We start from the raw sequence: 13,864 nt of genomic DNA on the forward strand, positions 1-13,864 counted from the left end.
GGCTCTCCAGATGTTCATGGACTACAAATCCCATCAGCCCCTGCCAGCATAAATTGGCGATGCTGGCAGGGGCTGATGGCAATTGTAATCCATGAACATCTGGAGAGCCGCAGGTTGCAGACCCCAGTTCTAGATCCAATCACATGACCATTTGGGCTTCTAAATCCTAGAGTGGCCCAAGACGTCACTTCTAGCTTTTAGCAGAATTTGACACCAGCACATCAGGGACCCATCCCTTCATTGCTCCTAGAGTTTGCTGCGGCGAATTAACCCTAGCAACGTGGTGAAAGAACTGTATTAGCAGGAGCCATGGCGCCCTGCGGGCACCATGTTGTGGATCACTGGGGTCTTGCATTCTGGAGGAGGTGCCACTTTGATCCCGATGCAGGCTAAACCTCTCTTGGGGTGGCTGGGCTCTGTGAATGAAGCCAGTATCATTGAGCAATAAAGGGAATTGTAGCCGCTTAGGCAACGGGAGATTTTTGACCGGTGAGGAGAGGCATTGTGGGAAAAGGGCATTCCCCGGAGAAATAAAACAAAAGTCCAGAGGCAGTGACCCACACCGTTTACTGTAATGTGATCTTTCGTGAATCACAGCCTGCTTCGACATATCTGGGGATGGAAGCTGTGACTCACAAAAGCTCATCTTGACAGAAACACAGGCCATCCGTAACATGCAGCAGGACTTAAGAACATAAGAACAAGCCAGCTGGATCAGACCAGAGTCCATCTAGTCCAGCTCTCTGCTACTCGCAGTGTCGTTTGTTCTACTTTGGTATATCCGGCTAACACAGCTACCCCGCTGCACTCATGAGACAGCGAAACTACACAGAAGAAGAGTTTGGATTTATATCCCCCCTATCTCTCCTCAAAGGGGCTTACAATCTCCTTTCCCTTCCCCAACTTCCACAGCAGACACTCTGTGAGGTGGGTGGGACTGAGAGAGCTCTGGAGAACTGTGACTAGCCCAAGGTCACCCAGCTGGCGTGTGTTGCAGTACACAAGCTAATCTGGTTCCCCGGATAAGCCTCCACAGCTCAAGTGGCCAAGCGGGGAATCAAACCCGGTTCCCCAGATTAGAGTGCACCTGCTCTTAACCACTACGCCACTGCTGCTCCAAGGCAGAGATTACACTATGCCTTCCTCTCCAAAGAGCTGGGACCCCCTTTGTTCACATTTAACTGCGAAAAAAATACCCTTCGCTCTAGAATTCGGCACAATAATTGAACCACGGGGTCCACACTCTGTTTATGAGATGGAACCAGACTGCAAGCTCATAGCGGGCAGATGGGGGGGGGGGGCAGGGGCGGGGAAATGACCCCTCAAGCTCCAAGCACAGGTGTCACTCGTGGCCCTCCAGATGTTAGGGACTACAGTTCCCATCATCCTCTGCCAGCATGATGCTGGCAGGGGATGATGGGAACTGTGGTCCATAACATCTGGAGGGCTGCGAGTGTGACACCTATGCTTTAGGGCCGTGGTGGCGAACCTTTGGCACTCCAGATGTTATGGACTACAATTCCCATCAGCCCCTGCCAGCATGGCCAATTGGCTCACCACCACTGCTTTAGGGCTTACAGATGATAATGGCTCTGGCCAAGTTTGAACAACAGGCAACTGTAGATTTTTCTGGGCTATGTGAACGTGGCCTTGTAGTTTTTGCTCCCAAAGTTTCACCCACTTCGGCTGGCACCTTGAGAGGCATGTCACGGTAAGACGCGTTTCTCCCCATGGCACAGTGTGGGTTGATTGTGCAATGGGCCAGATGTCTCGTCCACCTCACAGGTGGGAGCAGGTGTGTGAGGAGCATTTGTACGTCTCCGGGTGGAGTTCAATTGCAAACTGAGTTCAACCAAACGAACTCTACCTGGACATGTACTAAGGCAATTGCAATTGACCTTGGGTCTGATTCATTGTGTCTGCTTTACCCAAACCAGGGAGAGTGAAATAAGCAGAGGCCGAGTAGATAAGGCAGATAAGGTAGAGTAGATGACAGAGAGGAATGCGTTTGTGTGCGTTACACGGCCAGACGGTCACCAAAGACGACTTACCGGCTGCGGTTTCTCTACCACGCAGCAGCCCAGCTTGTGCCAAAAATCGCTCATATTCGTGGAGGGTTCCAGCTTTCCAGCTGACGGGTCGGTCTCCTCAAGGATTCTGGTGATCCGCCCTCTGGCCCGAGTCGCTGCCACACCAAACGGCAAGGGTGTGCTTCACCCCACCCCCAAAGTTGTTGGTGCTGTTGAGTAAAAAATTCAAGCACCGGCCGGCATCTCCAGGACCACTCTTGGGTTCAAACAAAGACTGTTACGAAGACTGGGAAGTTGCTTCCGGCTTCCAAATAGAATTGGTGATGAAAACGTTGTTTCCTTCTTTGGACCTTCAGTTGAACGGCACCTACAAAAAGTGAGAGGGGGGGAAAACAGGTTAGGAGATCAATTTGGAGAAAGTTCTGCTGAGCACAGGATGGTTTTAAGCCCTGCCCCGCCATCCCACCCCACCCCCCGTCTCTCCAAATACTATCCCTTCCACTTTGAGCCATGCAAAAGAATGTCAAAAGAGCATGACTGGATCAGACCGGTGAGGAGGGCCAAAAGCAGGGCATAGAGCCAAAGAGCATCTCCTAAGAACATCAGGTAAGCCCTGCTGGATCAGACTGGTGGTCCATCCATTCCAGCATCCTGCCTCACACAGTGGCCAACCAGTTCCTCTGGAGGGCCAAAAGCAGGGCATAGAGCCCAAGAGCATCTCCTAAGAACATCAGATGAGCCCTGCTGGATCAGACGCCTCACACATTGGCCAACCAGTTCCTCTGGAGGGCCAAAAGCAGGGCATAGAGCCCAAGAGCATCTCCTAAGAACATCAGATGAGCCCTGCTGGATCAGACTGGTGGTCCATCCAATCCAGCATCCTGCCTCACACAGGGGCCAACCAGTTCCTCTGGAGGGCCAAAAACAGGGCATAGAGCCCAAGAGCATCTCCTAAGAACATCAGATGAGCCCTGCTGGATCAGACTGGTGGTCCATCCATTCCAGCATCCTGCCTCACACAGTGGCCAACCAGTTCCTCTGAAGGGCCAAAAGCAGGGCATAGAGCCCAAGAGCATCTCCTAAGAACATCAGATGAGCCTTGCTGGATCAGACTGGTGGTCCATCCATTCCAGCATCCTGTCTCCCACAGTGACCAACCAGTTCCTCTGGAAGGCTAACAGCCAGGCATAGAGGCTGAGGCCTTCCCCTAAAGTTGCCTACTGGCACTGGAATTCAGGGGTTGACTGCTTTTGAACTTGGAAGTTCCCTTTAGTCCCCATGACATCAGAACATCAGAAGAGCCCTGCTGGATCAGACCAGAGAGGGTCCATCTAGTCTAGCATCCTGCCTCACACAGTGGCTGACAAGTTCCTCTGGAAGTCCAACAACAGGGCGTAGAGGCCGAGGCCTTCTCCTGACGCTGCCTCCTGGCACTGGTAGTCAGAGGCTGACTGCCTTTGGACATGGAGGCTCTCTTCAGTCACCATGGTAAGCAGCCACTGATACACCCCTCCATGAATCAGTCTGATCCCACTTTTAAGTCATCGATGCCCACAGACATCTCGTCATCCTCGGGCTTATAAAGTTCATCCTGTCCACGCTGACCTGCCTCGTTCTCCTCATACAGACCACTGCAAATTTGCTCCCCACTTCTACCTGCATTTCTTTACTCAAACCAAACCCCTTCTGTTAAAAACTCAATTCTCCCTTCGTGATCCTCTCCACTGAGTTCTGTAGCGCTTCAAACTTTTTCAGCGGCCCTGCTACCAAACTCCAGGCGTGCAACGGACAGCCGTCAATGCTTGTAACCTTTCCAGCACAGAAAATACAGACTGGCAGAACAAAGAACCAGTGTGGTGTAGTGGTTAGAGCACTGGGCCACCAACATCTGGGTTCAGATCCTCACTTTGCCCTCGAGGTCTGTGGGTAGTTTGATGTCAATCATTCTCTCATAGCCTAGCCTTCCTCGCAGGACTGTTGTGAGACAAATACGATGGGAAAACTAGGCAGCTTTAAGATCCCTGGAAGGAGAGTGGGGTAAAAATGAATGTGTCGATAGCAAAGTTACCCTAGACCTCTCATCCTTCCTTAAAGAAGCCTGGAGTGAGAGGTTTGGGGGTGGGGGGCAGCAGCAGCGGCAGTGTGGTTAAGAGCAGGTGCATTCTAATCTGGAGGAACTGGGTTTGATTCCCCGCTCTGCTGCTTGAGCTGTGGAGGCTTATCTGGGGAATTCAGATTAGACTGTGCACTCCCACACATGCCAGCAGGGTGACATTGGGCTAGTCACAGCTTCTCGGAGCTCTCTCAGCCCCACCCACCTCACAGGGTGTTTGTTGTGGGGGGGAAGGGCAAGGAGTTCGTAAGTCCCTTTGAGTCTCCTTACAGGAGAGAAAGGGGGGGAGATATAAATCCAAACTCTTCTTCTTCTTCTAAAAGGTTCAGCCCTTGTTGGGGGGAAGTGGAAATTGGACCGGGGGATTCTCCCATCTGGACCGTACCCTCCCCTCCCTGTGTGAAAAGTCTTTGAATTTAATTTCCTTTTTAAAAATGCTTATTTAAAGTTCAAGGTGGCAAGGAGTGGACACTTGCTCCATCCTGCATGCAATCCTTATGACTCTCCTTCATCTTTACATATCATCTTTGTTTCTGCTTTTTGATAATTGTTTGCTTTTTTAATAATATGTATTTTTAAGCGCCATTTTTATGGTTTTGGCTGTCTGCCACCCTGGGGACCCTATGTTGATTGGAAAGGAGGCATAAAAATGTTCTGCACAAAGAAACAGTATTTTAAACTTTTAAAATCTGGGTTTTACTTTTGCATGAAAAACTGAAATTACACCATGCCCAGAGGGTAAGGAAGGGGTTCTTCTTATTTCTTTGTAATGATTGCAGCGCAGTGTAATGGTTAGAGTAGGGGTGGCCAACCTATGGCGCTCCAGATGTGCATGGACTACAATTCCCATTAGCCCCTGCCAGCATGGCCAATTGGGGCTGATGGGAATTGTAGTCCATTAACATCTGGAGCACCATAGGTTGGCCACTCCTACGCTAAACCCACCCAGTGACACAGTGTTTTTTCTCAGTAAGCAGAAACCGCAGGCAAAAATTATTTGGAACCGCATGACTTTTTGTCGAGAAAGCCCGAGAAAGAAGAGGAGGAGAAAGAAGAGAAGGAGGAAGTCCGCCGCAACCCAGTACGCTCTAGCTTCTGTAACTCGCAAGTTCCTGTCGTTAGGCTTATTAAAAAGCTTCTGTCATTTCTCTTGCAAAGGCCCTCTCTTGCTGACTCACAGGTGTTAAGAACACAGCAGGTTTCCTTCTGAGAAAAATTAGACCACAGAAATAAGGTAGAGGGTGTGGGTGTGTGGGGTTGCTTTGAAAAAAATAGAAGCCGTCACTGCAGATTACAGGATACAGGGCTCTTTTACACAACCAAACTGAGGCATTTTTAAAAAGAGGGAAAATCCTTCTCCTTCCTCTTTTTACAAGCCTTGCCAGAGAGGGTTTTAAGGGTCACCAACCGTCTGGCATCTCTGAAGTTTTTGCTAGGGCTGACGTCAGTCAGCAGACAAGACCGGAAAGTCATGACTGACTTAGAGAGCGAAAAACTAAACAACGATGAAGAAAAAAGCAGTCATCGTTGGGGGTCTATGAGTGTCCTGAACCTAGCAAGCCAGAGAAATCAAGCTCCTCCGTGGTGCGATGGTTTAGGATCTGACCCACGCTCAGCACCGAAACTCACTGGGTGACCTTGGCCAGACACTCACTCCCACCCAAAACTACCTCAGGCATGTTCTGTGGATAAAAAAGAGGCGAGGGGGACGCCACTTTGAACTTCTTGGGAGGAAAAGCAGGATATTTTTTAAAAGGGAGAAGGGGGAAGGATAATTATCTTTAATCCAACAGGCAAACTTTGAGTCCGCCAAAATCAAGACCTCCAACGTTTTGCCTGCCTCAGCAAAAGAAAATAAACTTGGGCCCATTTCCTCTGACAGCATGAATCATGTCTGGAGCAAATTTACTTTTGTTGTCTATTTATGCAAACAAGGGGCTTGGATTCTCCAAAATGTCGTAATTCTGAGAATTTCACCCCCTCTCCAAGTTACCAACACGAGATTTTGCAATTTTGAGGCTTTGCAACAGCCACAAGGTGACAACTGCATCTGCCATGGTCTTGGGCAGGAGGGGAAAGGTTTGCCCACCCATGTGCCCTTCTGTCTGCCCGCCACCCATCCTCTCCTGCTGGGAGTGGGCACGCGTTCTTCGGCTCCTCTGCCCTGCACCCAGCCCTTTCACACAGTGCAAAACACGCTGTGGGTACCAGATCTCGGGAGAAAGAGATGGCTCTCAGAAGACAACAGGCCAATTCCTGTCTCCAACACATCCCAGGTCTGCCCCCACCCCACGAAATCCAGGAATGTGCATTAACCTTGGCAAATGCCAGATGCGTGTATTTGCAGCATGCCGGGAAGCAAATCTGAGTTTCATTACATGCACAGCACTGGTGCCCTATTTATTTTCATGTTATTTATAGTCCCTCTTATAGGAACTCGGAGAGTATTAGACATAGTGAGTCAGGGAAATCAATAAAATGAGACATTCGATAACCAAGGGCATTAGGGTATCAGAAGTCTGGGGCCACCAGAAAGAACTGAAGGCCAGCATAAGATTTCATGGGTCACATGAAGTGGCACAAAATTTACGAAGAAGAAGAAGAAGAAGAAGAAGAAGAAGAAGAAGAAGAAGAAGAAGAAGAAGAAGAAGAAGAAGAAGAAGAAGAAGAAGAAGAAGAAGAAGAAGAAGAGGAAGAGGAAGAGGAGGAGGAGGAGGAGGAGGAGGAGGAGGAGGAGGAGTTGTTTGGATTTATATCCCCCTTTCTCTCCTGGAGGAGACTCAAAGGGGCTTACAATCTCCTTGCCCTTCCCCCCTCACAACAAACACCCTGTGAGGTAGGTGGGGCTGAGAGAGCTCCGAGAAGCTGTGACTAGCCCAAGGTCACCCAGCTGGCGTGTGTGGGAGTGCACAGGCTAATCTGAATTCCCCAGAGAAGCCTCCACAGCTCAGGCGGCAGAGCTGGGAATCAAACCCGGTTCCTCCAGATTAGATACACAAGCTCTTAATCTCCTACGCCACTGCTGCTCCTCCGTAATAGGAAGCTACTTACCATAAACTACACGTAGAGGTATAGGAAGACCACAAGTCTCAATCGGTTATTCAGATAAGCTTGTGAAACCATTATTATTTTTGGCACGCTGGGAGAAATTTTCAGGAGTGAACATGCTATCTGCAGCAGTTGGGCAGTTTATCTGAAGTCTCATACAGAGGTGTGGGGCTGGAACGCAAGTGTCAAACTCGCGCCCCTCCAGATGTTATGGACTACAGTTCCCATCATCTCCTGCCATCATAATGCTGGCAGGGGATGCTGGGAACTGTAGTCCATAACATCTGGAAGGTTGCGAGTTTGACACCTATGGGTGAGAAGCTCTTTCAATGGATGGGTGTAGATATGTAAGTGGAGATGGTTTAATATTCTGCTAGAACTTGAAACTGATTAATTGTAACTACATTCCGAACTGTAACTACATACTGTGTAATGTAACAAACTTGGGCTTCAGATAAGTTTATTTGCTATTGCTTACTCCTTTAGAACTATAGCCAACACTACTATAGTTAACCATATCAGGCGATTATTTTATGGTTAACCGTGATTTGGACAGTATTGGGTTTTTGTTATCAGATGAATATAATTTATACTACCGGTAGCTAAAACTGTTTTGATCATCAAGAAATGTTTACTTCTCAATGAAATTAAATAATCCCCCCCCCCCCATCTTGGCTCTGAGTGCTTCGTGCTAGCCAAATCAGAATCCACACAGTAGCAAGTAGTTTCTCTTGCTCTACAGCAACCTTATCAGTTTTTTTAGAAAGCCCTCTTGAATAGCTCTGTTTTGCACGGTTTGCGGAAGGTCAGGAGAGCGGGAGTTTCCATGAGCTCATATTTTATGAGGCTTTCACGGCCAGAATCAACTAGTTGTTGTGGGTGGCCGGGGTCTGGCCGTTTTTGCTCCTAACATTTCGCCCCCCATCTATGGCAGGCATCTTCAGAAAAAGCATGCTTATGGGCAGGGTTCCCAACCTCCAGGTGGTGACTGGAGACCTCCTGCTTAAACAACTGATCTCCAGGGGATAGAGATCAGTCCGTCAGGAGAAAACGGCCACTTTGGAAGGTGGAGGACCACTTAAGTCCCTGCCCTTCCCAAACCCTGCGCCCCCAAATCTCTAGGTCCTCACCAAGTTGGATCCAGCAAACCTTATGTACTGGCTACTGGATCTCTTGTAACCAAGATGACCCACGGCTTCTTCTGGGGGCAACTTTTGGTTCTGGCCTTCTTTGTTTCCTTTCGCCACTACAGATAAAATCCTCAAGTCAAAAGGGGCCTTGGGGTCCTTCCCGACTAGCCCCAAACTTTGCTCTGAGCACCCCAACAGGTAACCCATCCAACCCCCGGTGAACACCTCCAGTGAGGATAGGGTCTTAAACGCCTAGCTCCGTGGTGGCGAACCTTCGGCACTCCAGATGTTATGGACTATTTATTTTATTTATTTATTTATTTATTATTTAAATTTTTATACCGCCCCATCCCCAGGGGCTCTGGCCATGCTGGCAGGGGCTGATGGGAATTGTAGTCCATAACATCTGGAGTGCCAAAGGTTCGCCACCACTGGCCTAGCTGATTCCACTGCCGAACGCACCCAATGGTTTCGTGCATTGAGGACCACTGTGCCACCCATTTTGGCAGTAGCCATCTTGCCTCATGATAGGCATGGGCAAGGATGCCGTACCTCCCCCAGGCAGCAGAAACAAGAAAAGAGCATACTGGGGTTAGTGGTGCTCCGTCCAGGAAGGTTCTCAGGCGGACTGGAAAAAGACACGACCAACTCTGCACCCCTCCACCCCACCCCAAATAACACACATAACCGAGGTTTAAAATAGCCTGCACTTTCCAGGGGGTCCGGAGGTTAAGCTTTCCCTCCGAAACGCCAAAAGGAGAAGTTGGAAAAACGATTATGAGTGGATTTACGGCTCTTGCTAGTTCCTAGGAACTGAATCAGCCGCTCAAAACACACTTCAATAAACTGAACTGGAACAGCCCCCAAGGCAGACTCCTGAGTGGGAACTCTGGTCATGGGCACCAGAGACCAGAGAGGGTTTTCCTACAACGAGAGTCCCTAATGTTTTTCAGCCTGCGGCCATCCCTGGAAGGGTGACATGGAGCAGTAGGCACAGGCACGAAATGGTTGCCACAGATGGCAGCACAAAATGGCCGCCCATGAGGCAAGACCAGCCGCAAAATGGCCGCTTAATCGCTTTGGTGATGGGTACTTGAGAGACTGCATCTGCCCATATATTCCTGTCGGGCGCTGAGATTGGAAGGGGAGGCCCGCCTGGCTGTCTCACCCGTTTTAGAGGTGAGGGGAATGGGGGCGACTCGGAGGGCTTTCGACACTCGGCCCCTGCACTGTGAAATGCCCTCTCACCAGAGGCCCACAGGGCGCCTACCCTCATGAGGTTTTGGCACCTAATGAAGACCAGCCTCTTCACCTGGGCATCTGGCTGGATCCACACACACACCCCAATTGGGACAAGGGGGCCCTTGAGGTGTCCTGTATACTCCACCCATTTTGGGGGGTGGCTGGGGCGGCAGTTTCTATAAAGTTTACTAGATGGACTCTGGTCTGATCCAGCAGGCTCTTTCCTATGTTCTTAGGGAGCAGCAGTGGCATAGTGGCTAAGAGCAGTGGCTAAGAGCAGGTGCACTCTGATCTGGAGGAACCAGGTTTGATTCCCAGCTCTGCCGCTTGAGTTGTGGAGGCTTATCTGGGGAATTCAGATTAGCCTGTGTACTCCCACACACACCAGCTGGGTGACCTTGGGCTAGTCACAGTTCCTCGGAGCTCTCTCAGCCCCACCTACCTCACAGGGTGTTTGTTGTGAGGGGGGGAGGGCATGGAGATTGTAAACCCCTTTGTGTCTCCTACAGGAGAGAAAGGGGGGATATAAATCCAAACTCCTCCTCCTCCTCCTACTCCTCTTCCTCTGTTCTTATTGGGTTTTATAGGGATTTTATTACTGTGTTGGAAAGGAACTTATTATGGCTTTTATTGTAACCCGTCCTGAGACTGTAGTAAAGGGTGGGGAATAAATCGAACGAAAGACAGAAAAGCAGAGCCATCTGCAAAATGGGTGGCACAAGAGGCGGACCCACACTCACACATATACAGAGGGAGCTCAAATGTAGGAGACTAGTAATTTTTAAAAACATACTGGGAAAGAGGAGTGAATTAAACCAATACTGTGGTGGCAGTTGCTGCCCAAACATAATTTGAATCTACATAGCCTGATTTCCAATGGTCAACCAGAAGTCTTGCTGGGCAGGAATCCCATTTGGCACCTTCTAAAAACCCTTGGTGTGTGCCATGGCTCCCAAAGGAACCATGCTGAAGATGCCTGTCCTAGACAGTGGAGAGACAGAAACATTTCAAAGGGTCAGTGTAAAGATGCGACGCACACCAGCATGTCAAACCAGTTCCGGCTGACCAGCAAAGGCCCCTGGCCTTCCCTGCTCTTATCCCTTTAAGAGCCAACTGATGTCTAAAGCAAGGAGATAAGTTCAGACACAGAGGCGGGGCCTCTTCTGTGGTGGCACCTCGCCTCTAAAACTCCCTCCTTTCAGGAATCTACATGATGCCCGCCCTTCCAAGAATCTGGAGAAGTTATTCTTGTTCTCTGCGGTGGCACCTGGCCTGTGAAATGCTCTTGCTTTTATATCTGGTCACACCCTGAGTTCGAGTCCTGTCCTCAACATCCCCATGGTCAACCTAGATGAAGAGCCTACGGAAGGGGTTCCAACCAGAGGTGGGATCCAACCAGTTCTCACCACTTCTCTAGAAGTAGTTACTAATTTTTTCTGAGTGCCGAGAAGGGGTTACTAAAGCAACCTCCCTGCCCAATAGGGACTGGAGGTGAGTGTGCGGCGGCGCCACTGTTTGAATCCCACCACTATCAGAACCTGTTATTAAAATTTTTGGATCCCACCACTGGTCCCAACCCAGTGCCCATGGGCACCATGACACTCGCCTGCTCCTTTCTTGGCGTCTACCAACTGTTTTTGGAAAGCGTGTGGGACCAGGTGGAAATCTCACCCAGCAGGGTTTCTGATTGGTCACTAGAGATCTGATTGGCTGTGCAGATTAAAATAGTGGGCTTTTTTAGTGTGTTTTTAAAATTACCCCCATTATTCCCTATACCTGGGCTTCCTCCATGTGCACAGCTCTGCTTCCTCTAGCAGCCATTTTGTCACCGTGCCCAGCACCTAGGGGTGAAAATTCCACAGGTGTCCATACAGAGGTGGGATCCAGCAGGTTCTCACAGGTTCCTGAAAGTAGGTTACTAATTATTTGTGTGTGCCGAGAGGGGGTTACTAATTGGTGATTTTGCCACGTGATTTTTGCCTTAGTCACGCCCCTCCTCTCAGCAGTATCGCGCAGAGCTTGAAGCAGTCTAGCAGGAGGTGCACCGGCGTGCGTGGCAGCCTGCGCCTGTGTGCATTCGTTTCCCGTCCAAGGACCGGCGCAGCAGCTGCGTCCTTGCCACAGTCCCGCCCAGGAATGCCCCGCCCCGGAATGCCTGGCCACGCCCCCGTCGTGCCCCGCCCAGCCCCATTGGCGCTACACCACAGTTTGAATCCCACCACCATGGGAACCTGTTACTAAAATTTTTGGATCCCACCACTGTTTCCACAGGTTTAAAAAGTCTGGGAACCCCTTAGGCCTAAGGGCTCGGTAAACATCCCTCAATACTAAAGACCCTTATAAAACTCGGCAAGTTTCTTCCCAGGGCCGGCTCACACCATGCTGTGGCAGGAAAGAATAAAAATCCCCACATTCCCATCCAAAGTCACTCCGACTCTTACGAATGCAAGCACTCCTGAATTCCATCACCAGTTCTGGCAACGGTCCTGGAAAGGCCGGAGGTATTGTTAGTTTTACCTACTCCAGCAAAAACAGGAAGTGTCTGATTTTCTCTAACCGGCACTGCCGGGGGTCCAAAGAGCAGCCGGGATGGGCCAGGTTCTTCTGAGTTTTGGGAAGGAGAATCACCTCTAGAGGCTGGCGTTATTACCCCCAGTGCAGCGATCCCGTCTTTCCCATGCCAACCTCGGCACAAAACGCTCCCGTCTCCAGAACTGCTTCTGTCAGGCATCAGAGTGGTCAAGGGCCATTATGCACGAAGCATTTCCCACGCCACTCCTCACCCTGCAGTGCCTCCGCAGTGGTGTCTCCTCATGTTTCCTTGTTTACACGTGAGGAGGTGCCTCACTGATGCTGCATGGCTTGCCTGCCCCCATGTCTGTGTTGCTCCCCTGTTTTTGTTTTTTTAACGCTTTAACTGTAAATAACTGTAAACTGTAATATCGGTATTCTGCAAACTATACTATCAATATTCCTTAAATCGATATTGTGCCAGTTACTACCATTCTTTCAGTTTTTTTAGGGCTGGTATCCACGGCTGGCCTCGACGAGGGGCAGGGCCTTTTCAGTCCTGGCCCCTACCTGGTGGAACAGGCTCCCTAGGGAGATCAGGGCCCTGCGGGACTTACAGAGTTTCCGCAGGGCCTGCAAGACGGACCTGTTCCGCCAGGCGTTTGGCCAGCCTGGTTAAAAATACATCTACCGTGTCATCTGCTCTCCCGTGGGCACAAGGGGGGGGGGAGGGGGTTAGCCAGACGCCGTCCACATTTTTAAATGGGTTCTGTTTTTATGTAATTAATATTTAAATTATGTTTTAATATATGTTTTAACCTTGTTGTGAACCGCCCTGAGCCCTCAGGGGGAGGGCGGTATATAAAATTAATAATAAATAAATAAATAAACAAAAAGAAAGCTAGCAGGTGGCACGATATCAGTATGAGGAATATTGATATTACATTTAAAGGGCTTTTAAAAAAACCTGGCAATCTTCATTCTTGGCTTGAATGGCGAAGCAACCTGGAAGGAGCGAAACCCTGAAGCAAGAAAAGACAGCGTGGGTTTTCCGCTCTTGATAACTACGGAGCTTTCGGGATCAGTGGAGCCGTAAGTGTAAGCGCATCTGTCCAGAAACATCTTCCATGAAGGAAACATTCTCTCGCCGCGTGGCAAAGCAGCAGAGTATACTACGCGTTAGAAATTTTGTTTGACACATGTCTAAATACAACCATGTTTTGAAGTCTTTGGGGAGTGCAATGGACCTGTTTGGCATTTTCGAAAGAGCAAGGGGGCATGTTTTCTGGGATGCCAGAGATACGCAGCACTAGTGATCTGGCAATGGAAGGCCTTCTGTTCCCCCAGGGTGGGAGAAATAATAGAATATGGGTTATTTTCCCCTTTCCAAAGCCAGAGAGGACCCCCCAGAAAACTCTCATCTCTGGCCGCAAGTTTAGAGCAGTGATCACTCTAGGAAAACTGAACAACGATTCAGATGTTTCATCACCAGGAGAGGAAAAAGAGGAGGCCAGTGGCAAAAGGAAAAACATGAATCAGAGACACTAGCAATGCATAAGGGTAGAAAGGAAAGGCTCCCAAAGACAACATACAAAACAAAAATAAACGCTGGAAAGATTGGATACCCTTAACCAGAAACTATGACTGCCTCCTTGACTTTCCTTTCCTTGCCCCTCAAGCTGGGTAGAGTACTCTGTGTTTAAAATAGCTACACACCACTGGAAAGGACAATAATGCTAGGAAAAGATGTAGGAAACACCAAGTCTGATAATGATAATGCTTTGGGTTGT

At 49.5% G+C, this 13,864-nt stretch overlaps 1 protein-coding gene across 1 annotated transcript in view; it reads right to left on the bottom strand.

Annotated features, from left to right (window-relative positions):
* The window catches only part of CDC42SE1 (CDC42 small effector 1), a 51,695-nt gene that overhangs the window by 13,303 nt on the left and 24,528 nt on the right, over positions 1–13,864 (bottom strand). Inside the window, exon 2 of the mRNA XM_048511256.1 lies at positions 2,052–2,397. Coding sequence (XP_048367213.1) covers positions 2,052–2,105 — 54 coding nt within the window. The 5' untranslated portion in view covers positions 2,106–2,397. The remainder of the gene's footprint in view (positions 1–2,051; positions 2,398–13,864) is intronic.

This window comes from Sphaerodactylus townsendi, linkage group LG01 (assembly GCF_021028975.2).
Source record: "Sphaerodactylus townsendi isolate TG3544 linkage group LG01, MPM_Stown_v2.3, whole genome shotgun sequence".
NCBI lineage: Eukaryota > Metazoa > Chordata > Lepidosauria > Squamata > Sphaerodactylidae > Sphaerodactylus > Sphaerodactylus townsendi.